This window comes from Galendromus occidentalis, unplaced genomic scaffold (assembly GCF_000255335.2).
Source record: "Galendromus occidentalis unplaced genomic scaffold, Mocc_1.1 scf7180000077504, whole genome shotgun sequence".
In the NCBI taxonomy this organism is placed as follows: domain Eukaryota; kingdom Metazoa; phylum Arthropoda; class Arachnida; order Mesostigmata; family Phytoseiidae; genus Galendromus; species Galendromus occidentalis.
In genome coordinates, this window is record NW_003805492.1 from 595,812 (window position 1) to 622,329 (window position 26,518).

The following is a 26,518-nucleotide window of genomic DNA, read 5'->3' on the forward strand; positions in this document are numbered from 1 at the left end:
CGCGTTGCTGGGATTGATAACGTTTCGAGCAGAAAAATGATTCTCGCTCGGACACGCACGGATTGAGATATTAGGTTAATCAGCAATCGACAGGAGGGATCAGACATTTAGCATCGGATCGTTTTCCCGTGAGGGTGATAATCGTGAAAAAATTGTTGCTACGTGCTTCCCTCCGACCGATTTTTAGCGTTCGCTTTCCCCACCCTCGACGATTATTGCTCAGAAGAAGAACGACGACCAATGCGGACCGCATACTCTCCTCACCGTGTCAAATCCATATAGTTTCTAGCCGTCTCGCCGGCGCGAACAAAGCGTTCTATTCCCCGTGAATCCGTGTCAAGTGGTCAGAATGGATGTATAATATAATAATATCCATTCACTCACGTCCACCATTCGGGAAGGGAATTCAGATTAAACACAATTCAGAGAATATCGCGGAATCGCTCCGAAAGCGTTCATGCAACCGGGACTCTTGTATAGTTCATCGGATAATTGACATCTAACGCACATTTCTCTCGACGGATTGAGCGTCTCATCGCGCGTCACAATCGAATTCTGACCGTGATGTCTTCTCTGCTGCTCGCGGCGATCGCGCGCCTGACACAGTTTCTCCCTTGCGTGCGTCCGAACTACCCGGGTAGTTCGAGCGCGGTTTCGCTCCCGATCCCTCCGACCGCAGACATTTTTCCCCGGGGCATTCGATTGCCAATCATGGAATCATTGTCAAATGTTCATTTCACATCCTCCGGTGCCAGGTCAGAGGTCCATGAAGATGTCGGTAACTTATTTTTTCAACAATTTCTCCCTTGCAGGGCTTCCTTATCCAATCTTGACAGTGCTGGATTACCTCCGTCAAGATAGTGATGGCTTCACTTGGGGACGAGCCTATCGGAAGGCTGGGTTCTGGGCATCTTATTTCTTGTGGTGGTCGTTCGCGCTGTGGCTGTTGTCGAATCTGCTGTTGTGTGCCGTGCCTCGTTATGGAGCTTATCTGTTCTCAGTGACCGGACTTGTGATGCTCTTGTCCGTGTGGATATATGCAGTGCTTCTACCATCGACTCCTCTGATCATCCCGATGGAGAATGGAAGTTTCCTCAAGTTTGACCTCGGCTGGTGCTTCTACATGGTGCTCGTTCTCGGTGAGTCTAGACTTTTGACAAGGAAGGATCCTCTCTACCTAGACTCCTCGATAGAGTCTAGAGGCTAGATCGTAGATAATTCATAAGGCGACCTCTGACTAGATCCCCCGAGTCTTGCTTGAATGGTTCGGCTTCTGAAGAAGTTATTTGTCCTCACCAAAAATGGGATCGTTGCACACGTCACGTCGACAAGCTCGCTAGCTGAGCAGCTTCGAAGCTTTCTCGTCCTTGGTGCGTCTGTGGGTGCCGCAAGTCGCAAGGGATCGCAGCGCTCGACTCAATTATGCATACGCCTTCATTGTGTTTTTGCAACGTTAACTGCATTCCGGACACTATGCTCCCTCCTTGCTTTGGGCGGTCTGATCGAACGCGGTTCGGATCTTCGTTTTTTGACCAAGGTTGGAGCTCGATGGTGCACACCCTGTCCCAAAGCGGTCCAGCTGATCTGGCGACTATACAGGACCTATTGGGGTCTTGTTCGGTTATAGGAAGCCGCGGAGTTGTTTGCCCAGCTCTAAACCCTAAGCTGGATCTCGGATCCGTGCAGCCGCACTGATTTGCAAGGGTGGAGACTGACTCGTTTTGCTTAATGATCATCGCTGACCGCCGCCGTGGGGTTCTTCGCCGGTCAAAAGCATTATGTGCGACGATTCCTCGTACAAGTGAAGGTCGGCGCACCTTCGAAACCGACGAGTTTCGGCGAAGATTGATTTTTTGATGGATAATAATTAGGCAAATCCTCGGAAGGCGGTCAGTAGAGGTCAAAGTGCTCCGCGACGTAGCAACTGACACCAGAGCACGTGTTCACAAAGACAGAATGGCGAAAAATGGTCCAGCTCAATGTCATCTCGGTTCGATTCAGGCTCCATCGAGAAGCTCCTCGGAACGAACAGCAGATATTCAATCGGCTCGCTAGATTATCATGGCAGCTATCTCACGTTCTGACCAACCATTCGAGGGGTGATCGCGTCGGTTCCGTGGAATGTTTTGAGGACGAAGAGCTGCACAGCGATCCCACGCCTCATTTGCATAGGCTTCGAAAGTGCGACAAACAAGCGCAAAGTGCTCGAAGCAAACGATGGTCACTGTCGTGTTGGAATCCGCCAATATTGACCTTCGATTCGTCGATGGTTTCTGTGAGGCTCTACCAGCGTCCCGGAGAATGAGGAGCGCCAGGTGTACCCATCCTGAATCTGTGTATACACTACGAGTCCGATGCCTCGAGATTGGTTCGAGACAGTAACCTTCGCTATTTCCTACCCGTCTCCCCGCCAAGGCCACTGAACTAAATATTAGCAAGCGCTGAACTAGTCGATCAAAGAGTCTCGCTCCGAATTCTTCCAGCCTATTGTCCCGCTCGACGTCTGAACCGGGTGAATGAGTATCAGAATCGGGAGAGAAACGGAGCGTAGAAGATGAAGAAAAATTTCCCGGTGGACCTTTCGCAGGGTGGAATCGAGGGAGCGTTTCAGATTTTATTCCGCATTCCACGACATTTGGCTTCGTAGCCATCGCGATTCGCAGCCTGGTCCATGGGGTAATGGCGGCTGTCATCAGGATTTTCTGTACCGCACCTCTGAGTGAGCGTGATCAGATGATCATTCTTGGGTAGCTTTATCTGCCTTCCTCTTGAGCGTTCTGGGAAAAGTGGTACCTTTGACTCGACACCGGCAATAATATTTGGATAGATTCGCGAGATTCGCGTTGGGATGAGTGTCCACAGAAAATCAAGCTAGCTTTTATCGCAGGATATTTCAAAGGACATTTTTCTCGATGAATTCCTCGAGATGTTCGTTGCTCTTATGGGGACGGGAAGAGAGGTCAAACGGAAATAACTGCCCACGCGTTGTAGACAAGCGACACGAGAACCCGAAATTCCCTGATCGAATCAATGCCTGCTCTTGCCCACAAATATGTACATGAAGTCGACCTGCCCAGAAGACTTGTGCATCCCGTTGTTCGTCGGAGGTAGGAGCCCAGCGAAACGAACCTAGAGTTCTTCGACGATCAGTCAGTCAGTCAATCAATGGTCAATCTTTCAATGAAAACGCCGATATTGCTCTGAGTATCTGAAGCCACGAAGAGCTTAGTGCTCGGTGTGGAGGAATGAAGATCAGATGTCCGAATCGACATCATGCGCCCTACTCCATCCCGAATTAGGCGAATCCACGGCTAGAATGAGTCGGTGGCTACTTTAATGTTATTTTTTTGGGTCACTGTCGGCGTCGCCGGCTTCATCTTAGTGGCTTCTCGGACCTTTGCGAGCGGTGATTCGATCACTGCTACTCGAATATTATCACTCAACACGGTTATGTGGACCGGACCGGGTGGTCTCGTTACCAATGGTTATACACTGACGCCTCGGTAGCCAGAGAATGGTAGCCGATGAGCGAGAAATGGTGAGAAAAACGTAGCCGGAGAAGAGTGGGAACCCGCTTCTCCATTCTGCCGGCGCGGCGCAGGGAAACGAAATTACTATCATGTTATACGTCAAATCAGACCGCACGTCTATAAGCGACCATCGGATCGAGTTCGGAGCGGGGAATATATAACGAAGACAGGGAAAATCGCCATTCGGATCGAGAGAATACACTCGGTTCCCCCCAGTTCTGTTTTCAATGAACTCACGGAACGGAACGCGTAGAAGCATCCGAATCTAGGCTTGATTCTCCGTCTGCTCTTGGCGAGATCCCTCTTTGTGCGCGACGGCACTGCTGTAGCTCAACGAAGAAAAAAAACTTTTTCTGAAATCTCTCTCAGACGCAGCGGAGCGTCACGAAGAACTCCGAGAGCTCAGTTCCCTGTGGCACATGCCATTTCAAGTCGAGAACTTTTTGAAATTGCGCTCCCCTTGAACCTGACTGCTCGTGTGATCATAGCCACGCGGGTATAAGTGTCATTGTTTTCACATTTTTGGGCCGGCTTCATGACGAACAAGTGCAGTTGAGCTTCATGAACACCGCGGGCGTTCTAGGACTTCTGATCTTCGTGACGATATAACTTCGTACATAGACTATAAATTCATTGTTCGAGCGGAGCCGCATCTTCGTTGACGGGGCTGGGCAGAAGCCAGGAGTTTTTCTACATCTGAGAATGTGCTCCGCTCGGCTTCAACGGGTTGGGAATCTAGAAGCTCGCAGAAGCCGGGCCATCAAGATTCATTCCGCTCATCTCTCAACGAAATTGCACCTTATCCATCTGGATGAAATACCCTTCCGGAGGCATGCGATGTACACGAGTCCGACACTGACGATGCTGGGGGCAGAAGAATACGCGGAACTCGCCAAGGTTGGCTGTAATTGTTTGTGGCTCAATCTGTCCTGCCAATGTCGATTGTTATTGTATGATTTTCCAACCACGATCGAGTACCGAGCAGAAGTTGGTGAGTTCATCATGGGAGTTCCTGTGTGTCTCGGGGAATTCTTGAAAAAAAAATGGTATTTTCCTTGTCGGAGGGCTGGAATCCTTCATCGGCTGTTTTTTCATCCGTGAGGATGAGCCACTCTTCCAAGGAAACATTAGGAAAACATGAAACACAATCGTTGCGGAACTGCATCGGAAGCGGGGAGAATGTTTCCAGCGTCTGCGGCGGAACGACCGCAGTGACAATAACGGGTTGACTATTTGGGTTGACATGGGGTGGGCGGATGCCGGAAGACGGCGGGCTTCGAACCGTGAAGTTCGATTTTGGATTAAACGACCGCGGATCTGGAAAGCCTCCCGACGGCATCAAGAGCTGGAAGGAGCAGTTGTACGGCTTCTCGTCCGACTGGATGGCTTCCGTTTACTAGATCAAACTCGCTTGGAGAACACTCCATTCGGCCCTCCGGGAGTTGTTATCCCTCAGCCGACGGTGGAGGAACTGCTTCTAGAACTTATCGCTCATCGGATCGAGCACACGGCTCGCATTGTTACTATCGCTGTACAGAAAATCGATCCTTATCATCCGATATATCTCATTCGGACGCACGGAAAGCCGGGGTTTCCACTCGCCGCAGCGTCGGACTGAAACCATTTCCTCCTACCACGATGGAAACACAGGAAGAACAGATGCAGAGTATTATATCTGAATTCCTTGACGAGTTTTGATTGAGAATGCGGGCTACGTTGGACATTCTTTCTTCCTCAAGCAAGTGACGAAATCTGCGTCTGGTCGTCGGTTCGGTCCGAGAGAAATCGGTGAATCAGAACGACGCAGAACAGATTTAGCAAATATTTTCTGTGCTCCGTCGCTATGGATCGATGGAAAGAACCCCTCAGGAAGTTGTCTCTGACCTAACAGGAAGCGCTGAAAAACGTGCCACCGGCTAAAAACCAATGCCCCGGGTCAGTCTGGTGAAGCATGGCAAGGTCGTCGCCGCACGCCTCTCTTTGGTGGACGGGACGACGACCACGATCTGAATGATGCCGATTTGATTCGAGAAAGACCTCTATCCAGGCAAGATGAGTGAAATCGAACGTCTCAATCTAGATGAGGGATATTCGACGACTCCGGCAACACTACATTCCCGGAGAAATCATTCGCATTGAGGGCCACTGGTGCTCCAGAGTGTCATGTTCCCCATGCGCTGAAGATGTGACGGGATTCCTCGAAGTCAGGGAATCCAATGACCACAGTTTCGGGATCCGCCTACATATCTGACACAAGCAGAAGCCAGCGTCGGATCACTCTCGTTGGTTTGGTGATTTTGAGACCGGAGTTGCTTCCGTTGCCAGGTTATTCTTCCGTCGAATCATTCTCTATGGATTCCGCTATCGAATCGGAAGTTTCAATCTATTCGGTCCGAAGCCGGCAATGCGTGAAGAAGGTCAAGAGAGTCCTGCAATTCCTCTGGAGGATTCCGTCTCGATCTCGTGAGACCTCTCGGCGACCGATCCGTCTATCATTCATGTCCCGCCGATGATGAGGCGAGAAACGATTTGGAATTCATTGTCCCGGTGTGTGTGTTATTGGAATCATTCTTGTTTGTTCCTCGACAGAGTAGACAAGGGACATGAAAATTATCTGTTTGCTTATCGAATGATGGCATCTAAAGATTCCTGCTCGTGATTTGACATCCCACAAGCCTAATTGGCACGCCCGATATCTCTATTTGGAGCGCCTCGTACAAGAGAGTCCTTGAGCTCTGAGATTAGCGACGAACAGCACCGCACGAACACGAGTATTCGGCTTCTCGATGACTGTCGTAATCGGCATTTCGCTCCGCTCCATACACCGCCGCTGATGATGGCGAAGACAGCGGCGCGGGAGCGATTTCATCGATAAATAGAAACCAAGCCAAGAACTCTATTACCAACCGACATCACTCACACAATAATCACAATAATAGACGAATGCTCGCACCGAAAGCGTACAGAATACCGAACGCCCAAGCGAGCGAACGAGTTGAACGAGCAGATCTTTCGCCCGGACAGAAGTCTCGTACTATGAAGTCGAATCGTTTCGAAATGGCTTCATCAAGCCCGTTCGCTTGATACGTCGCGTCGGAATAAAAGTGCAGTCACACGTGGGGATATTTCTCAATCTTCCTCTAGAGTCGATATAAGTTCCCGCCGAAGTTTACCGCAAGAATCTCGCTCGGGACGGAGCGTGTTTCCGCTCCTCACTTGATGCGAGAATTCCTCGGACACTATTCCATCATTCTTCCGTGACAAGGTCCGGCTGAACCAATCGAATCAATGACTATCCGAAGCGAAGGAGGTCAAAGGAATCGTAACACGACAGGATTATTGTCGTGGAAGACCCATGATGGCTCGCGAAGCAGATGAACTCGATAACCTTCCACATCGGAGAGTGACGGTGCAGTGCGCGAGGTCTTGTGTAATTTCGGAGAAATCCGCCGCGATGCGGCAGGGATCCTAGACGACCGATAAAGTCTCGGATGTCTCCTTTGCGGACCATCTGTCACAGAAATGGAATCATAAGATTTGAAGTTGTCGATCGATTGAAATGATGTAATCCCGTTCAACGATTCGACCCACCTCTGCCGGCGCCGGTAGTGCTTCTTTCCGACTGGATCTTTGTGTGTTTCTGTGGAATTCGTTCGCTTCCAAGACCTGCTGCTGCCGCCGCCGCCGCTTCTGGCAAATGACTAAAAATAGCAGAGATCCTACCAAGTCGACGTTGGCTGTTCCGCCGGTCCGTCCGTCAGTCGGTTTGTCTCTGGGTCTTGCTTGCTGCTTGCCACAGCGTGCGCAAGGCCACCGAGCGACCTTGATCGTAAAAACCCTCGCCAAATGCCAACTGTTCTGGTTCCGCTCCGTGCCGTGTGCGGCGCTACTACCGACACTTCCGGATCCGTCCGCAGCCGCTGTGGTTTCTGCACCGGCTGCAGCCGCGGCAGCCATGGTACGAAAGCCGCAGACAGCGGTCCTTAAGAGACAGTTGCGTAACCGGGACCTCCTCTTCGACAGCGTCTTCTTCTCTCGCATCATGTAGATTCACAGAAACCCTAATTGACACTCACGAAGAGTGCAACACACGAAAACAACGGCTGGGAGGAAAAAACAACGAACAAACAAACACTCTTACGAAAAAAAGAGGGCGCCTGCGTATCCTCTTCGTGAAGACCGACATGGACTCATTGACGCGGCGATCTAGAAAGTAAAGCCTAAGCCTCGATGATTCGATCTTTCAGGGTGCGTCGCCTTCGTCCTTGGTACTGGCATGGCCATCGTGGACACTCTGTGGCCGTCGAAATTCTCAACGATACTCGAAGTCGATTACGACACACCGTATAGGTGAGTTCGTGTTCTTCCTTCCGAAGCGTTGCCCCGAGCTCAAGGCAATTAATGAGAGCAACGAGTCGTGACGTGATCTTGTCTAATGCCCTTCTAGGTACTTTGTCGCTCAAGGATATTCGAACTCACGATGCCCTTCGCTGGTTCCAACTCCACACTCAACGATCACGGCAAGAACGTCAAAAGGTCAACAGCAACTCTTCAAGGTACTGCAGGTGCTTGTCCATGCTCGGTCCCGTCCCAGTGCTAAGTAAACCGCATGTTGTTCGTTCCCACTAATGAGTTTCTTTGCAAATCTAGTTTACGGTCTGAATGCGACTAATAACTCGTAGAATGGACGTGTTGGATGCTCTGGAAGTTGATGATTCAGTTGGGGGCGAGTACCCTCTTCTCTTGAAAATTCTATCCCGAAGCATGAACACGCACAGAGATCGTGCGCATCGGTCGTCGCAGGGTCATCGGCATTAAATATGGTGGTTATGTGCTTTTTTGAAAAGTTTTATGTTCTCTCATGCTCGATAACTTTCCTGCTCGGGCATGTTTTCCTTCAGTCACGCAATCGCTTTGCCCAACGATCTCCAGAATCTTCATATTCCACATTATTCGTTCGGGCTTCGGTGCTTTTTACGCTGTTTGTTTGTTTCTACCGATAATTGAACTCACAGCTCGGAGTACGCGTGTTCTCTGGAGGATTCTTCGAACTGTGCGATTCCCGTGTAACAACCTCATCAAGTGGTCCGCATTCGGGGAGATTCAGTCACCGATCGGGAATGCTTGAAACTGATGGGATGGCTTTTTTTTCGTCCATTGCAGAAACTAGAAGACGAGCTCTCCGATATGTCGCGATCTGATTACGGAGACGACAACAGCGAATTCGGGGGCCGCGACAACGCAGCCTACGATGGATCTTCGGAGCGGATCGAAGTTGAGAAGAGCGAGGAAGTTCTAGACGACATCCACGAGGAATTCGAGATGGTCGACGGCAAGAGAGCGATAACGCTGCAGGTAATCCGTCGACTCCGATAGTACGAACCAGACTCCAAGGGGGAGTCTCGAATCAAGTGTACTTAAAGTCTTCACATCATTCCGGGCATGGTTCGCCTCCGAGAATTCCGGCGCATGGTGCGGACCGGGACGGCTCCCTTCCACTCCCTGCGGTGGGATCGCAACCGAGACCAGAATATCGCTTCTGGAAAGAACATCGTTCAGAGATCCGTCGATGATGAACATCGACAAACATCGATTGGTGCTAGAGGTGTATTTCCCACAATCGATTCTTTTATTCTGGTCGACGATCAGCACAAGGTCGATCAACGATGCTTCATACCTCTGTGCCCATTTGCGAAATTGTAATGAAGCGAGCAGGCCAGCCGGAATCCCCGATACATACGGCAGCGTCAAATAAATAATCAATTGCAGTTTTCTCCCTATGTAAGACCCGCGCCTCCGAAGGATTGCCCCGGGCTGTCAGCAATCCGGCGCTCGCATTTCGATGACAATTCAGAGCAGCGCGAGGGGGGCGTAAAATCCGTCCATTAAAATTGAGGTCGCTACGGAGACCGTGCGGAAAATGGCGCTGGTTTCATCGGCATTTTTGTCGCTGTCAGCAATCCAGCTGCTTAAAGTGTTGTTTCCGTCATGATCGTATCTTTCGATTCTATCGGCTGGCTGTAACGTTCGAGGTGTTTTTCCTCCACCCTCCTCCACGAATCACCGCTGATTCCCTCAGGGAGTGAAATTCTGCTTCAAGTTCCGAAATCTTCGGCCGATCGATTTATTTGTAAAACTTATCACCATACTCCCAAGTCGTGGCTTTCAAACTCGTTATCGGGATCGAAATTCTGTATCCGTAGGAATCTTAATTAGGATCTAAATACGTCTGGATTCGTTTTCGCGGAAGCGAGTCAGGCTTTTGAAAACTACTCCGCTGAGATCTCTTGCTTCTCGGAGACGAAATTCTTTCGCGAGGATTTCTTCCCATCCCGCAAAGATTCTGCGAAATTAGTTTCTGAAGGATTTTACGGAGACAGTGAAATGATAATATTCGAGGCTTCGCTGCCGCAGCGGCTTGATATTGATCGGCGTTTGAGAGAAGACAAGAGCTTGCTTTTTTCACAGTTCACTTGGTCTTCAAGGTGTTCCATTGTCAGTAGCCGCTGACCGTTACGATGCCGGACTTCTGCGGAAGATTGTCTCATAGTGAGTGATGCCACACCGATCCCTCCGCTTCTGTGCCGAGTTCCGCAATATTTCAGACGATGACACGAAGAGATACTGGGTACTGTCTCCGTCGTCGACAAGAACACCGTCGACGATGCGATGACAGAAGGCCTGGCGGGATGGATTGCATCACTGAAGTCCGATGAAGTGTCTCGTCAGGGGAAAATTTTTCTTTCTTCCAGACACACCCTAGAATGCCCGCGGGGATAACGACGGCGCAAGACACACACGCTTGCTTTCTCAGTTAGACAAAGAGAAGGCTAACACGAAAGTTTCGGTGTGAGGATTGATCGGAGTTTAAGCACGGAATTTCTCACCTGCAGGATTTCGGGAAGTTCGCAAACCGAATGGCCAACGCCGCCAAGCACAAGCCATTCGGCAGCGTTGTCAATCGTCGCCAATCCTATGGGGGCGCTGCAGCAGCTCAATTCCAGCACAACCACGTCCAGCCGTCAATGAGTCTAGTGCAGAAAGACAACGGCACGACGACGATTCAGATCAGCCACACACTGTCGGGTAAAGAAAATTCCGATATCGACGTTGAAAATATTGTTGAACAAGATGCTTTACAAAGGGACGACCCATCGACGCTTGACCAGACCAGCAGCACCGAGAGCACTCGGTCTCTATCGAGCACCGACAGCCTTGGTGACGACAGTCACCCTCGAGATTCGGTTGACCTTCGGGTCGAACACCCTTAAGGTGACTGCTCCTTGCATGGCTTTATTTTCCCCTCGTCCCCAATCCCTTCTTCAGAGGTGCTCTTGCCGGGACTAGTCGTCTTGATTTCCCATCCTCGATCTCTCATCACTAACTATCCTCTCCCGCCTGCTCCTCCCTGATCATTCCTTGAACTCCACTGGGTTTCCCCCAGCCCTACGAGTTCTCAAGCTCCAACCGCCCCCCCCGTTCCCGCTTCTCTTGGGCTTCCCCCTCCGAGATTCCGCTGGGAGAAGGCCCGGTTCCCTCGTTCTGAATCCCTCTTCCCTTCCCCTCTTTCGCTCGCATGTGATTCCACTTTCGTCCGAATAAAACGTCAGACGTCCCAATGAATGTTGACTCACTCCCTCCCCGATAAGAGAGAGTTTGTGGGTCTTGTACTGGGAGCATATTTCCCTAACGCAAAACCTTCGTCATCCCCCACCCGAGAATGGATCCCCCTTACCGCTCAGAGCTGATATTGGCTTGGAATTAACGTACTCTTACCATTATTGCAGTATCAGAGAAGTTATGAAACTGAATCGACTTGTTCCCTCACGGGAGGAAAGACCGGAAGAGTAGTCGACGTCGAGAGGTAGCCACAGGAACTCAAAGATACAGTCAAACTTACGGAAGAGAAGTCCGGGAGTGGGAGTACGGTACTTCGAAACCAAGCGATTGTGATACCTAAGCGACTCCAGGAGTCTCCCTAGCCATAGATAGAAGTTTTCAAGAAGGCGTTAATAGCAACTCCGGAACGAGAATCCCTGGAGCGAGTTTTGGGACTCGATGAGCAGCGGAAAGATGACCGAAGAGCTTGCTCACTGTGCTCGGACCCAAAAATGTCTCCCTATCCAGGGAATCGGTAGAGGTTCATCCAGGGGCATTTCCTGCTGGACGGGCCAACTTGAATCTGCGCGACGACTGAGGACTCGATCCTCCTTCGAAACCGGGCGACGTGTGTTACCGTCGATATGACGAAGACGAAGGATTGCAACAACAAAGAGCCGCGAGCGGCCGGATTGTAAATACGATCTAGTCAAATAGATTTAGCTTAGAATAAGATGCCACAGGTTCTTCGCACCTTTCCAAGTCGGAATTCAGGTTCAGATCCCCGTGCGTCGGGACACTATGAGCGGAGCTCACCCATAGAGGGACTTCGGAGTCCGTAAAAACGCGTTTGTTTGCGAGATTTTCCTTCTGGATTATTCTTCAAGGATTCATTTCGGTAATTCTCCGTCATCGAGCATTCGTGCTCGTCGCGTGCTTGAGCTTACGAAGTTCTTGGCTGCGGAGTCTCCGCACCCACTTGCAAGGGCTGAGTCGCTATGCCTGACGCCAAACGAGAACTGATTGAATATTTATTCTAACTTATTCCCTGAGCAGAGTGAACAGACCAAATTCGAAGAGCTGCATGAAGTAGTATCTGGATGAGTTCCATTGTGGGAGCTCATGCTTGGAATAGAATAGTCAACTCCGAACCGAAATGCTCAAACACCCGTCCATTGGAAATTGTGTTGGAGAATTTTACGAAAAGCAAAACAATGATGATCGGTCAAGTCGTAGACGTAGCGAATCGGTACAATTTTTTTGAGAGGAGAGTGTCATTGGCCAAAAGGGAAATTCAAGGCTGGATTCGGAAGAGCGATAATTGGTATGGACCGGCGAACACCCGTTGTTTTTTGTTTGAATAAATTTTATTTATTTCACGCGGAACGAGCTCGTCATCTTTCTTGGATTTGGGGACGTTCCCGAAATACTATTGGAAGCCTCTCAAGTGAACAATAAGACCTCGAGGGATTTTCCCTCCTTCCTTGGGAAGCGTGTTTCCCGAGTATCTCAATCGACTCTCGACTCGCTTCAAGAGAGAATTTCGCCTACAGAGGGGATCACAGATGGCTTGGCAAAGCCGAGAATTCTTTGGTTTCCAGACACGAGTTTGCATCCACTACCCGATCAATCCTGCTATGAGCGCCAGTGTTGCTCCATGTTCCCCGGGTGCTATCCTTGATACATTTCGACTCTGATCTGAGTCCGATTCCTGAGCTCGTACTCTCCGCTCCATCTAACGTGTGCTGCTTTCCGAGTAGGCTGAGTAAAGGTGCGAAACGCACTTCGTCACCGTGGTCATGAAGCGGACCCAGTTGTCGTGGAGTTTTGGTTCACTGGAAGATGAAATAAAATCACGGGTGAATAGGAGGGACGAAGAGTCGGACTTGATTCAGGGCTCAGTGAGAGATCCAGAGCGACATATTCCGCAGCTCACCACAGAAAGGCGCTCTGTCGAGGGGCTTTGGTGAGAGCTTCGAGGAACGACGACACATCACTCAAACTCCAGTGATAATTCTTCATTGGATCGACAATCTGCAAGAAGAACCGCTCAGTCTATGCCGTCAGGATTTACGTACCTTTATGTCTCTGTGGAACCGAATTCCGGACCCCTCACCTTTTCTACGCAATCGAGGAAAAAATCTCGGAGCTCTTTGGTGTGATTCAGGTTGTACGCCATGCTCACCAGAACCCGGAGGTAGTTCTTGAGATTCTGCTCCAAGTCGATCAAAGCGTGTTTCGACAGTGAACTCCGAACAAGAGCAACCGTGTGGTCTCTAACCCTGTCTATGAAGTCTCGCTCCGTGACTATTTTGCAGTCACGGAGGAAAACGACGAACTCACGGTCTAGGTCGAGGCAGGACTCTTCGTGCGCACAATCTGGAAGAGGATTCGATCTCCATTCTAATACCTGAAGATCGTAGCCTGTCGACCGCGCTATCCGGCACACAAGGACCGATGCTTTTGAATACTCCAATGATTTTTCCCGACTCACTGGGAGTGCGACATGTCCAGTTGTCGAGCATGAAGACAGCACAGGTTATAAAATCCTCCAATGAAAGGAATGACAATTTTTTTTCGTTGCCTCCATACGATGGTGTGTCATGAATGATATGGCTGCGTAATCCTGAACGAGACCGAAGGGGAGCAAAAATCTCGAGCGGATGATATTCACCACTGAACCCTGGGTTTCCTCCACCTTGAATAAATACAGCAGTATGTACATATGCACATATTTCGGGAGACATCATCGGATCCGACTCTACGATTCGGCGTGAAGAAGATGGAGGATATCGAACTTCTATTCACCCGGAGTATAACACGACAAAGGCGCTCGAGATTGCGTCAGTTCGTAACATGGATATAAGGGAGAAGAAGCGATGATCCCCTACATACAGTTGCCTAGATTGCTGCGCCTGGCCGCACACTATTTACTATCTACTCACCATTTTGTATACACGTTTGATGTTGTCGAACTGTCGTCGACATGACTTCAGATCAATGAGTGTTTTTTCGTGAACCTCGTCAAGATCCTTACGGTTTCTTGAAGACAGCTTCTTACCCAAGATTTCGCGCACCACACTGGCGTCATATTGGTAATAGGATTCGATCAGAAGGCGTTTGTCATCTTCGGAAGAACGGAAATAACATGAGCAGGGACAGGAGATGATGCTGATCGGAAAGAGGAGAAATTGAAGTATTCGCTCACCATTATTAATCTGGACGAGAAACTGGTCTTCAAGTCTCAAGGGAGCGTGGAGGTATTTTTCGATGTGACAAAAACCGCGGAAATGATCTTCCACATCCGCAGTCAGTAAATCCAGAGGGATCGGGAACGAGGCCGACGGACCGGACGCTGTGGTGTCCTGGTGGAGTATGCGCGCAGCATCACTCACTGCGAGAGGACCAACAATTATTTCAGTGATCCAGAGCTCCTGTTTAAACGTTGGCCCCGAGCTTACATGCAGTCATTGGAGGCGATCGTTTAGATTCTAGAACCGATCCCGTATAAATTCAATAGATTGGAGAACCTTCTTTGGAGTTTTCGACTAATGCTCTGCAGACGCTTAGCAAGCTTCCGACAACTGACCTGTCAGTCCATCTAGCCAAAGTCTGAGCACTTCCTTATCGACGTAGAAGTGGTTGTAGAGACCCACATCGACCTCGAGCTCCAGCTCGTTTAAGCTGCTGTGCGGAATTTTGGTGTGTGGTTGATCAACCTGCCGACAAAGCTCTCGGATTGATAATGAAGTGAGCACACTTTCCCGCAACCTTTTGATATTCTGTGGTGCTCTTAATCTGTTGGCGAGCCTCGAGCGATATCGGAGAACTAGGAGAACGCTCCTGTAGGGAGGAAGCCGATAACTCGGATATCAAGGGGCCCGATAACTCGGATATCAAGGAGCCCTTTCCGAAGTCCGAGAGCTCACTACTTACTTTCGGTTGAAGCCAAGTTGCTGAGCAGGTGGCTGAACGCTACCGTGGTACCGTAAGAGGAATTCGTCGATGGCGCGCGGACGGAAAATTTATCCCTGTCAATTCGCTGCCTCAGCTGATCAAGGTATCGTTCCGTCGTTTAGCGAGGCCGGCAAACGGCGCTCGGTTCGACTGCGGCGCGCCGTCAAGAGAAACCTCCCACGCTCTCTGTTGAGGGTATGATACGGCATACTGCCTAATCGAGGGGAACAGATGGACGTGACATACACTGTAAAGCTTCATCGTGATGGATATAATCTCCGGAACATCCGCGCCAGCCTCGGCACGGTGCCAGTCTATGTCACTCATTCGGAGAAGTCCTCTCAAACGAAGCGCATCAAGACACATTTCAGGAACGGAGGCTATATCGACGCACCATCCGAGATGAATGATATGAATGTTGCCGAACTGGCCCCTGGGATGGGCTGATCTCCTCATTAACGCGTCCGATAATCCCGTGTGTTTCCCATATTATTTCCAGCTATGCTACAAAGAGAGTAGTGCTGATTGCCTCCGATGAGACTTGGCGACCCACTTAACCCAGAATCCGACCGGCAGAAATTCAGGTAATAGAAAACCGCTAGGAATCCACTGCCGGTGAAAATGCAGTACAGACATACTCGATATGTATATATTACGTACGTTATGATTGAATTCCTCTCATCAGAGACTTTATTTCGCTCTTGTTTCGCAGATCACACATGAAAATCTCTTAGGAAAGGTCTTATACACAAAGAAATATGCGTTGTGCTCGATCGACAGTAATCGAGTGTGTCGACTTGTGACCCTTGTGATAAATTGGTTATGAACTTATGAGGCTACCCGAGCGCCCCGGGACGGTCTCTATGCACAGAATGAGAACATCTTGACATGCTGAGATTCTTTCTTGGATTCCCTTGAGACAGTATCACTGGAGCTTCCTTCGACATCCCTCAATTGTATCTCGCGTTACGCTCAGTTTCGATAAGGCATTCGCGTACCAGAATACGCGCGTGCACGATCCCCCGCTTCAAACGCTCGATCGCACTCCGACTGCCGGCGTATGTCGGCCGGATCTCTCGGTTGATCTCCTCGAGAACGGCCAGCAGCTGGGCGTACTTTGATTTCCCGGCGTATTGTTGTTGGGTGGCCAGAAGTTGGGCGGCGAGCATCGGGTCTAGCATGGCACCCACGGCGGGGGAATCTGTTGATCGGGCATCCTCCTCCATGATTCACTCCTGAGGGAGGCAGAGAGAGAAGGTTGATAAATGGAAACGGTGGTAGCATGATTCTATGATGAGCGACCCAGATAGTTAGACAAATCAGATTGTCGCTATCGATCGACCACGATTTCGCATCGGTCAGACGCTGATTTCTCTGATCCAGGCAATCATTGAACTCGTCATAAGTTTGATCAATCTGGACCTATGAAGGCTGCGAAATTCGGGAGGACTTGGAAGCTCACTTCAATTATTCGGCGAACGTTCCGGGTGACGTTTGTGTGGTTCTCGAGACACCGGATGAAGACTCCGTGGGGGAAAGCACCTAGGATTTCCGATTTGAGATGACGCTCACAGATCAGACTTCTGTTGGCGAATTAGCGCCGAACTGTCTCACGGTTTCGAGTCAAATTCGGCCTGCGACGGCGACTCGGCTTGACTCAAGCTGCTTGAGCAGCTACTGTCATTATTCATCTCATGATGATGATGATCATCATCATCCCCTCAAACCTCCTCCTCTTCTGTTTTTCGTTCTGAGCTGAAAATCAAAATAGAAGGTTGGCTGGCCGGCCGAGGTCCGTGGCGGGTCTTTAAGTGGACGACAGGTGTGGACGATACGATTATCGCAGCATCGACGGGCCGTCTCGAAAAAAATTCCGTGTACTTCTCCTTTGGAGCGACATTTGTGCTGCCGGTGGCTCCTGCTCGCAGTTCTATGCGAAACCGAAGAATTTCCCCAAGAAATATTCTTCACCCACTCCTCGTTAAGGGCCTCCCGGTGCTCGGCTCGTAAACACAGGGATGGGACGATGCGCCTCTCCCCGATGATCATGGATCCCCGCGGGCGGCAGAACAAGTCGATTCAAAAATTGTGATTGTGGAAATATTTTCAAGTGATTGTGTTGGTCTCGATCTTTTCACTGTCCCATCCCCGCTCGTTATTGTGGGGTGGGGATGCCAGTCTCGATTCATCCGAAGACAAGGAGTCGTGCTTCAAGATGTCAACTTCAGTCCGGTGAGCCGAAGACCGTTATTTAGGGACGAAACTCATGCGGTTCCATGATCCTGAAACGCAGGACGCGGGCTAGGGGGCCCCAGCCCTGGGCTGCATTCCCATCAGGCAAGGAAGGATGAAGAAGGAGGATCCCGGAGCCTTAATCCTCGTGTGGATCGACTCGAGCACCTCCACTTTCTGACGGCCCGCCATCATTTCTGTCAGCTGTGCTCTTTCGGACAGAAGTTTCCAACGGAAGCGATGTATAGTGTAGAGCATCTTGTGAATATATGAGACTGGCCCTGACCAGGAACTTTTTTCAAGGTTGGAAAATGAACAGTTGGGTTCACATCATTTCGACGCCATCCGTGAGAGGGATGAAGCTCAGGCCCTGGAAGAAGTGCGCTTGAAGGAGCGCGAATTGGAACAGGAGGCCGTCCACGCATTCGACGATCTACTCGACGCTTCCGGAAGTGAAGCGAGCTCCTATTATAAACCCCCGAATTCGCAGCAAGAAAACGGTACCGATCTATGGATTCCATCTCTTATTCTCTGAAGTCCCAGTAGTTCTTGATCGAATCTTACGAGCAAATGGATCACTCCGAAATTCAAGAGGTCCCGGTATCGTTCGGTCCAAGACGGATGTGTATACTCGTTCCAGGAAATGTGCCCGAAGAAATTTACCTACAGAGCCAGAAGGAGCTGGAGAAGCTCCGGAACGAATACGATCGTTTACGAGCTGAGAACGGAGCTCTACGAACGAACTTTGATTCGATGGTGCGGGAAAAGTTGAAGCTAGAGGAGAAGTTGGAAAAGTCTGAGGTGAGTCCCCCCATATGCTACATCTCACAATCAGAGAAATCTAGCGAATTCTTACCTCCGGGAAAAAAATCGATAGGGCTCTTCCCTCTCTCCGCTCGGATTTGGACTTTGAGCTTTCGGTATGGAATCTCGGCTGTGCCCGAACAAAGGGCGAGTTCATCGAGGGAAATTCGTTCCGAAGCAATAACAGGGTTCATCCCTGTTCTCTCAACCCAATTTGTACTTTCAAGGTCCGTATGAACCTCTTAGAACAGGAAATAGGAGAATTGTCGGATGCTCAAACCGTTCATCGGGTCAAAGACCAGTATGAGACGATAATCGGTGAGTAAGAGGCGGCGCAGAGACCATTCAATGTCCTGCTCAATTTCTGGACATTGATGGCTCGCCCAAAGTTACTCCGTCATGATTCATGTTATTCGTATGTTTTGTCGCGGAGCACTCCCAACCTACGAGATCGGTATCCACAGAGAAACTGAAGAGCTCCTTCCACCATGAGAAAGGCGAGATCCTTGTTCAACTAAACAAATTCAAGGAGGAAGCTCTCTTAGCTCGGAATCATATCTGCTCGACGTCAGAGGTCAGTGTTCTGGCGGATGGAATGCACTTTTTTGCTCGACCTGTCGCCGACAGAATTTATATCGAACGATCCCTCACAGGCGGGCGACGATCGAAGGAGAGCCTTGGAATCGGAAGTTGAAAGGTTGAGGATTAACGTGGGAGAGCTCCAAGAGAAGGAATTGCAGCTGCAGCTCATGGTCAAGGAGCAATCGATGTTGCTCAAAGAAAACGACCTCCCCGAAGAGTTTGACGGCAATTTAGCAAGACTCTGCGATCTGCTGGACATCGGAGAAAAGGTGAGATCATCCGAGCGGTGCGAACTCAGTGACGGTGAGAACGCTGTGGAATCTGGATCAACATCGCGTTTTTTCCAGGCTTCGTCACTGAATTGTGCGGTGACAGAGTGTTGCGATGCAGTCGTGGAACTGAAACACCGGATCAAGGAGCTCGATTCCGATGTCGCGACGTCTACGAGGCTTTTCCAGGAACTTCAGATCGCAGCCAGAGTACTCGAGAAGGAGAACCTGCAATTGAAGGTCAGTGGGTCGAGCGATGAGTCCCGCTCCGTGAGGTTCGAAAGAAATTCCTACGAGACCGAGGAACGGAAACTCTGATCAAGCAGTGAATGGATCGACGGTCAGAGTCGGACTGACATGAAACTGTCTTATTCACTGTCTAATTGTCGCGCCGTATCCGTGCTACAGGAGAAGCTGGAACACAACAGCTCTGATACCGAGAGCCATAGCGAGACGACGCGAGTTGGAACCCTCAAGGGTGCTCTTGAAAAACTGGAAGCGGAGAACCTGCACCTGAAACTGCAAGTGCAAACTCTAGAAGAGAGCAGGGACCGTCTGAAGACTGAAATAAGGAATCGCATCAACGAGGATTCGAAGAATTCCGCTGACTTCAATGGTACGCATGCACGCTCCGCGTCTTCAGTTCACCCATTTCCCCAAACTCGCACAAATGCCCTAGCGGAATCGTAAATGCCTCGGTCGGTGGTTTTGTGAACTTGGGGACAAATTCTTAACTCTTCTGCAGAGCTGTACTCGGAGAAACAACGACTCTTGGTCGATTTACAAAGAGCTCAGGAGTTCAGTTCCGGCTGTCGTCGAGCTCAAGAGATGGCAGAAGAAGTTCTGCGAGAAAAAATCGAAGCATTCGAGGCGGAAAGAGAAAATCTCCGCAGAGAGATCGAGGCAGAGGCCAATCGGAAACTCCAAAATGGTGAGGGACTCCTGCAACGGATTTGCGACGAACCGCCGAGAGTCAGTTCGTTTGTGTCTGCATATCCATGATGAAGAACTCCTTTTTTTGCCTCCAGAGATCAATCGGATGGAGCTCCAGTTTGCGAATGAAGTTTCGCAGCGAGGCGAAATGGGCGATAAGCTGCGCAAGGCGTGCTTGATGATGCTCGAGGAGAGATTGGCGAAGATCTGTCGAGAGAAGGACGCAGAGATCGGAAGGTTGACCAGGAAGTCGCAAGAAGAGGCGGAAATGATGCACGAAAGGTGTGAACTCATAATTCTTGTCCTGATCGTGTCGACGAGACGAACTTTCTGCTCAAAATTCGAGATTCGTAGCCGGGAGATAAGTCGCGCCGATTCTGACTCCATATCCGGCGTGGCGTTCGCTCTTCGCTCTCGTATACACGTCGCTGAGATTCATTTTGGCCGCTCCTCTTGACCGACAAGTCTCAAATCCTCCACGTTCAGCATTGTGTTTTTTCATGGCTGAGCGTCATTCGATGTGGAATAAGATTCGGAAGCACCTACACTTCTACCTTATTCGCATATGTCGTAGCGATCGCTTCCCGGAAAGGCTAGGAACCAACTGGTCAGAATCCTCGGAGCGGTATGTTGATGATATTTCTCGGGTGTTCTCGTCACAGACTCACGGTTCTTCAAGATGAAGTTGAAGAACTCCGTCGAGAAGTTGGGCAAGCCGTTCGGGAGAAATTAGAATTCTCCGAGAAGTTAAATCAGGCCAACGAAGAAATCGAAAATCTCAAGGAAGATGTCACACGGAAACAGGACAAGCTGACGAAGTGAGTTAGCGAATACAAAACCGAGAGAATTTCTAGTTCGATTCCCGTCAGTTCAGGTATGGAATCGACCGGTTGTGAGAGCACCGAGACATGGAATTTCTTGATGCAGGCTGCGCTCTCAACTGGAAGACCTGAAGCTCGATCGAGAATCGAGAGCAGGTCAGCTGGCCGAGCAGGACAAGAGAATGCGACTCCTCGAAAATTTGGTGAAGAGTGGCAAAACTCGGGTGGATCGGGCGAACAAGGAGAAGGAATCGCTCGAGAAGGTAAAACCTCGCCGATCGATGCGAGCCTCGTACGAGAGTAAATCACGTATTCACTTGACGGTGAAACTTGGGAATTGTGCGATTCGGCTACGCATTCCGCGCTCCTCGACGAGATGCCTCCGGCTAATATCTGCGCTCTTCTAGGAATTCAAGAAGAGACTCGATGAGTGCATGCTTGAGCTGAAATCCGCGAACGAGAAGCTGGCTCAGCTCCAGCCAGAGAGTGCTTCGCAGAGTGCGGAGCAACAGAAGAATAATCAAATTCTCGGAGAAACATGCGCCAAACTCGTCGAAGACCTCGAACAAACTCGGCAGAAGCTCAGAGAATCCTCTCTGGAGTCGGAAAACCTCCGCTCCATCCTGAAGCATAAAGTTGGTGTCATGGAGAAAATACGGGAGGATTTGACCGTATTCCAGGTAGGTGAATTTTATCGAGGAGCCTGAGGTTTTAAATCTGTCCCGCATCGATTACGGCTTGGCGTCAAATCGATCGATCTTTCGACAGGGCCAAGGACGGAAGTATGCCGCCGAGCGGCAAACCCTCCTCGATACGATCCATTGCCTCGAAGAAGACATCGAAAGGAAACGGAAAAGGGACATCGAGTTGAGGAATGCGATGGGCTTGATCGCCGAAAAAGTCATCGAACGACTGCAAACGAGACATCGAGTCTTGTGATCGACCTTTCTCGGACCTTGTGCTCGGGAAAGAAGACAATGATTGTGTAATGTCGCATGCCCAACGTGACTCCGGCTACTCCTTGGGGCAAGCCGTATCTTCAGACATCTTGTGGTCGAAAATCTAAGGATCTATGAACGTAGAATACGGCGCCTGTGTGCTTTTATCTGGTAGAGAGAGAAAAGACAAAAATAAATTTGATTTGAGATCGATGAAACGATCATCACGATCACCATCTTGCATCTATTTTTCACTTGCTCATTGCGATGGGTTTCCCGCAGTCAACATCTACATCATGAAAGTCACAACATGAATCTCATCGGTTATCCTCTCGGGTCACACAACTGCAAGATTTCCGTCGTCTAGCCGATTCTCGGCGCTCGGGGCGGATTCTAATGTACCAGACATTTTTCGATTCGCTTTCCAGACCGTCTGCGGAAGAAACACAACGATTACCTGGGATTGGGATTATTGAAAACCTCAAAATGTGATCATTGATCTGAACCAGGAATACCTAATGAAACCGCCGACTCGATCGGTTTCGGGATCTCACCATCGATCCGTCGTACTCTGGTATGTGAAGCTCGACTGTCTCGCCAGCATCATGCAGGAACACGTCTCTGCCGACTAATTCAGTGAAGTCACCCTTGAACTCGAACACCTCGACCTGATGCGATGCCAAGTCGATCGCCCGGAGAATTTCCTCTGAGACCGCCAAGCCTCCGCCGGGAACAGTCGGCGAATCTGTGGAATTTTCGACAGGGAATAGTTATCAGGTCAGTCCTTCCTGAGCTTCCAAGAAAAGAATCAAAAAAAGGGATCCACCTGATTTCCACCGAAATTCTTCAACCTCGGGTGCACCAAGGCTGATAGGGACCTATATCCTACAGAAGAAAAATCTCTCGCGGCCAAATAAGGAAGTATTACCTGACAGCCGAGGCTCGTTGCAGACGAACTCGAGTACTCCGTTCAGCAATCCTAGATCGACGGGGTTCGGGTCGAGGTTCAAAAATGACTCTACTGAAGCCTCCGGCTGAACAGTGCTGAATACAGCCGGGAGAGCTGTTTGATATGCTATGTCATAAAATTGCTGCTCTTGGGGATGGGGAGGGCAATGCATCGGAAGTGGGGCTGGAGCGCCTTGACCAAGCGACATTCTAAACATGAGCTCCGACTCGGCTTCCGTGAGATGAATGGGAACGTACACGGCCACGGGTTTCATGAATTTGTCGCTGCAGCAGAGCGGGGGCAGATCTCCCGCGAGAGAATGCCCGACGCGATCTTTGACAGCAGCTGCGAAACTCTGCAAGTCGGGCGCGCCTCGGGCGATTATGGCGGGCCGTCGCATTTTCGCTTTCGCTAAAGCCGCCTTATGAGAGAAGTTTCGATGATGAGCTCTCCTATGCTGAAGGAGAAGCGATCCAGTGGTGCAACAAAAGCCGCAGAGATCACACACAGACGGAGCGTACACGCCATGGAGCATCGCGTCCCTCGACGCAGGACTCAATCTCGAGATCACCTTCTCGATACGAGTCTTCTCCGGGTGTTTCTTCCGCATGTGGATTTTCAGCCCAACGCGGGTCCGAATTTCAGCCGGACAGAAGAAACAAGCGAAAGGTCCTTCATCGATTCCTGACGTATCCATGCTCCGTTTCCTGGGAAACTTTCGACATTTCGGAGTGAGAGGAATAATGAGGCTCTCGCTACGGGACTGAGATGTTTGCGGACTGCCGAGTTCGACACTCGGTGTTGGAAAAATTGCAGGAAACTAATTTTTCGCGCGTTAGAAATCCTTTGAAACTCACCCCTGATGAGGAATTACTTGTTGTTGAGAGCTGATACGCAATTCAAAGTTGGATGCTCCGACGCGCCAACGATTCTAACGGTTTTTCAGGAACTCATTTGGTTCAAATTGTCTGCTCCTGAATCGGGTCCCCAGAAACTATGCGAACTAAAACTGTGTCCCGGAGTTCAGAAATGACTCCATTCAACGTGAGAGTCCCAATATACTTAGACGCACCACTATCATTGGGACCTCAGATGCACAGCTGCACAAGTTCATAATGACTCCTGCACCTCTCCAGACTTGAGGTGGCAGGACACAATGTGTGTGAATTTTCTGCTGGTGGATTTTTTTTTGGGTGTCGTATACCACTATTCCAACCCAAAATTTTCTAAATCTCTTTCTGTGGCAGCACAAGTCTCTCTCTCGGAGAGGGAAGAGGAAGTGAAGTGTTTCGCGCGTCGAGCACTTCGTGTGCCAAACGTACATTGACGCGGAGACGCCGCTCGTGCTGGAGGTGATCCTCGATTCATCCACTTACATTCTCCCCCTGTATTTGAACATGATCTGAGCGCAATTCGTTTGACGAGACTTACGTGGGGCCCGAACTCTATCTCTGGTCTCTTTCCGACGCACGGAGACTTCTGGGGAGCCTAGGCTGTCTTGTCAGCTGTCCGTAATCTCATTTAGGGCCTTCGGTCCTGTCTCGAACGTCGAAGACGCTCTCCGAAAGGTGCTTTTCAGCGAGGAGTGAGGGAACCAACCTCGCCTCCAAGCCTCGGTCTCCACGCGACCGAATTCGAAGTATTCGATGATGTCGACAAATCTTAGATCGGTCCGTTCCTCAGAACTCCGCTAGAGCTTCAAATGCCCTTCTTTTGCGGGCCCGAAGCTGACTCAAGTGGCCCATGGGTCACGGTCGCTGTATATGTTCGAGGAGGATGATGCGTCGAAGCACTACCTCCGGTGAGAATGATCATTCATCGCCTTGGAATCTAAACACGGGGATCACGGCACTCCTCAAGTTTATTTCACAAACCGAGACCCTTCACATTCAATCGGAGAGGCATGTGCGATTTCATCAAGTCCTACAAACTTGAGACTACTTCTTCTTGGACTTCTCACTCTCGTCTATACAGTATTGCAAGAAGTCTCGTAAACTCTCGAAGTCCGACCGGCCTGGATTTTCGGACTTCGGGATGCGGGGAAGGGCTTCCCCAGCTCTCTGGCGAAATTCCTTTAACTGGAAGAGCAACGTATTTTCAGGTCGCTCTAACTCGGCCAAGTGGAATTCCTCGCTTTATGAGGCTCCCATTCCGCGAAAACTACGATAACCCCGGATACGGAAGATTTTTTAGCTATGCTCATTACAGCCGGACAGGAGAAAAAAAGTCCTTACGTCTTTGACACCCATGGCCTTCCACACCGCGAAACAGAATATACTGAATCCACCAACAGCGTATAGAGTTCCTCTGCCGAGCGCGCGCATCGCAAGCGCCGTGCCGCTTTCAGGAAGTTCCGCCGAAGCCATCATTCCCTGAGGAGAATAGCATTGGAGACATCAAGAAAGCTTTCTACAGCTCCCCTCCCACTAATGAAACGTGACTTTACTTTTGTGAAATCTTTGGGGCAATCCTTCTTCGTCTTCGCGAGCGTCGCACTGAAGCCAAGAAGCATCGAGAAGCCGGCGAGCGTCGACATGAACAGGATTTCTGTTGGAGAGAGAAGATTCTTCATTACATCGAGCACGGGGCTCGGTTACATACTCCCAGGAAGGATCTTATCCATCCATCTTCTCACCGGGCCATCGGGTGCTCGAGGGTTTTTCATCTGTCCTGCCAGGTGATGACATCGTGGTCGACTTCAAACGATGAAGGCCCACAATTGCGTCAATTTCTGAACTTGCAAGTCTTCATTGGACGCGTTATGTGTGAATCAAAGGATCGCTTGGGAGACATTCGCAGAAAGCTCCGGAGAAATCTACGCGCATGGTGCCGCGGTGAGGGTCGGCTGTGTGTTGGCCGGCGGATGTAAACAGAACATCTGCAGTCCGAGCTTTTGGCGCTCCTTTCGAACGGGCGGCCCTCGATATCCTCCCTAGCTCCCCGACGACGTTTCGAGGATTTCCTACTGACCGATTGTTCGAGAATCGGAAGGGCTCAAAAAACCCGAGGCGGGACACTTCCGTGAGCCATCGAGATATTTCGATGGCTTCGTCGGGGAGGGTAGATCTCATCGGGGATCAGAACATTAAAGAAACTTTTCCATCGGGAAAAAATTCGGAAGGGAGTGGCCCCTGATGTTTCTACCCCAATCCTCGAGCGCTCGCTGGAGAATCGCTCGGATACATCGCGGAAGTCCATCACTGGTGCCGCCTCGGGTTAACATAGACAGATAGCCGATCGGCCTCATAGCGTGTTAAGTTGAAGCTAAGACATGGAAGCTCGGCGGCCCGGAGCCAGCAGCCGGCAGCGCTCTGCAAAAACCGGTGTTGCCAGTCTCCCAATAGTCTCCGAGGGCGCTTCGGGGGGAAGGAATGATGAAATCTCCTCATTTCACGGCCGACCGGCGCCTGATGCCCGACCTCGGCGCCGAAGGTGGAGCGGCCTATCGAGGCGGGGAAGAAAGGGGATGAGCGGGGTCCTTTCGGGCCACCAAGTTCTCAGGACCTCGAATACTGCTCATCTTGCTCTCCCAGACGGTCACGAGAGCCATTCCCCGGCCAGGACGCTCCCGAGATGAGGACCAGAATCGTGTGAGACTTTCGAACTGACATTGACAGTCGATGAACTCAGTTCTTGAATATCGGGTGAGAGAAAACACTGCCGGCTGTAGAGGATTCCCTCCGATCACCACACGACCCTCTGAAATGGAGGAATTACTAGCCCCCTCGGTGGATCCGTCAGATACTCCGAATATCGTCAGAGAAGCACTGACTTCGAAGTTCGAAAGAGGCTCGAACTCGCAATGCGCGCATTGTGATGCGACCTGCGTCGCAGACGTCAAGCGACTTCCCAATGAGTGGAAAGAGAGATCCGCGAAAGCGCTCAGAAAAATGTACGCTAAGTC

The 26,518-nt window shown here is 50.3% G+C and overlaps 5 protein-coding genes across 5 annotated transcripts in view; 3 read left to right on the forward strand and 2 right to left on the reverse strand.

Moving 5' to 3' along the window:
• mol (dual oxidase maturation factor 1 mol) overlaps positions 1 to 12,471 on the forward strand; it is a 31,551-nt gene extending 19,080 nt beyond the window's left edge. Inside the window, exons 5-10 of the mRNA XM_029112468.1 lie at positions 813 to 1,139; positions 7,778 to 7,880; positions 7,978 to 8,095; positions 8,694 to 8,885; positions 10,424 to 10,616; positions 11,318 to 12,471. Of these exons, the coding sequence (XP_028968301.1) occupies positions 813 to 1,139; positions 7,778 to 7,880; positions 7,978 to 8,095; positions 8,694 to 8,885; positions 10,424 to 10,616; positions 11,318 to 11,334 (950 nt within the window). The 3' untranslated portion in view covers positions 11,335 to 12,471. The remainder of the gene's footprint in view (positions 1 to 812; positions 1,140 to 7,777; positions 7,881 to 7,977; positions 8,096 to 8,693; positions 8,886 to 10,423; positions 10,617 to 11,317) is intronic.
• Positions 12,472 to 12,803: 332 nt separating this feature from the next.
• Positions 12,804 to 16,267, reverse strand: LOC100897608 (acidic fibroblast growth factor intracellular-binding protein). Its single transcript, XM_018640830.1, is given in 9 exon segments — positions 12,804 to 12,964; positions 13,066 to 13,163; positions 13,246 to 13,508; positions 13,624 to 13,713; positions 13,716 to 13,827; positions 14,075 to 14,256; positions 14,338 to 14,523; positions 14,719 to 14,848; positions 16,085 to 16,267. Coding segments are annotated over 9 exon segments (1,344 nt in total). The 3' UTR covers positions 12,804 to 12,864.
• Positions 16,268 to 17,301: 1,034 nt separating this feature from the next.
• Positions 17,302 to 20,363, forward strand: LOC100897753 (thyroid receptor-interacting protein 11). The gene is made up of 10 exons (XM_003746851.1): positions 17,302 to 17,318; positions 17,622 to 17,818; positions 17,959 to 18,119; positions 18,350 to 18,440; positions 18,587 to 18,696; positions 18,776 to 18,973; positions 19,052 to 19,213; positions 19,382 to 19,589; positions 19,719 to 19,904; positions 20,002 to 20,363. Exons 1-10 carry the CDS (start codon positions 17,302 to 17,304, stop codon positions 20,361 to 20,363), a joined length of 1,692 nt encoding a protein of 563 aa, XP_003746899.1.
• Positions 20,281 to 21,712, forward strand: LOC100903572 (tropomyosin-1). The gene is made up of 4 exons (XM_003746811.1): positions 20,281 to 20,724; positions 20,834 to 20,990; positions 21,135 to 21,407; positions 21,496 to 21,712. The coding sequence occupies exons 1-4, from the start codon at positions 20,534 to 20,536 to the stop codon at positions 21,664 to 21,666; spliced, it is 792 nt and encodes a 263-aa protein (XP_003746859.1). The 5' UTR covers positions 20,281 to 20,533; the 3' UTR covers positions 21,667 to 21,712.
• A 2,749-nt stretch (positions 21,713 to 24,461) lies between these two features.
• On the reverse strand, positions 24,462 to 25,494 carry LOC100903715 (transmembrane protein 242). The gene is made up of 4 exons (XM_003746812.1): positions 25,250 to 25,494; positions 25,061 to 25,161; positions 24,849 to 24,986; positions 24,462 to 24,692 (listed from the first exon to the last, which is right to left on the reverse strand). The coding sequence occupies exons 1-4, from the start codon at positions 25,299 to 25,301 to the stop codon at positions 24,552 to 24,554; spliced, it is 432 nt and encodes a 143-aa protein (XP_003746860.1). The 5' UTR covers positions 25,302 to 25,494; the 3' UTR covers positions 24,462 to 24,551.
• Between the last annotated feature and the right edge of the window lie 1,024 nt (positions 25,495 to 26,518).

What these genes read in the sequence shown, in the direction of transcription:
- LOC100903715 (XM_003746812.1), bottom strand. Translation starts at nt 25,301, where the DNA reads ATGTCATCACCTGGCAGGACAGATGAAAAACCCTCGAGCACCCGATGG. An exon ending in GCCCCAAAGATTTCACAAAA is followed by an intron (nt 24,987 to 25,060) that starts GTAAAGTCACGT and finishes TATTCTCCTCAG; the next exon opens with GGAATGATGGCTTCGGCGGA. An exon ending in AGGCCATGGGTGTCAAAGAC is followed by an intron (nt 24,693 to 24,848) that starts GTAAGGACTTTT and finishes TTGCTCTTCCAG; the next exon opens with TTAAAGGAATTTCGCCAGAG.
- LOC100897753 (XM_003746851.1), top strand. An exon ending in ATATCTGCTCGACGTCAGAG is followed by an intron (nt 18,697 to 18,775) that starts GTCAGTGTTCTG and finishes GATCCCTCACAG; the next exon opens with GCGGGCGACGATCGAAGGAG. An exon ending in CAATCGGAAACTCCAAAATG is followed by an intron (nt 19,905 to 20,001) that starts GTGAGGGACTCC and finishes TTTTGCCTCCAG; the next exon opens with AGATCAATCGGATGGAGCTC.
- LOC100903572 (XM_003746811.1), top strand. Translation starts at nt 20,534, where the DNA reads ATGTTGATGATATTTCTCGGGTGTTCTCGTCACAGACTCACGGTTCTT. An exon ending in AAACAGGACAAGCTGACGAA is followed by an intron (nt 20,725 to 20,833) that starts GTGAGTTAGCGA and finishes TTCTTGATGCAG; the next exon opens with GCTGCGCTCTCAACTGGAAG. An exon ending in AGGATTTGACCGTATTCCAG is followed by an intron (nt 21,408 to 21,495) that starts GTAGGTGAATTT and finishes ATCTTTCGACAG; the next exon opens with GGCCAAGGACGGAAGTATGC.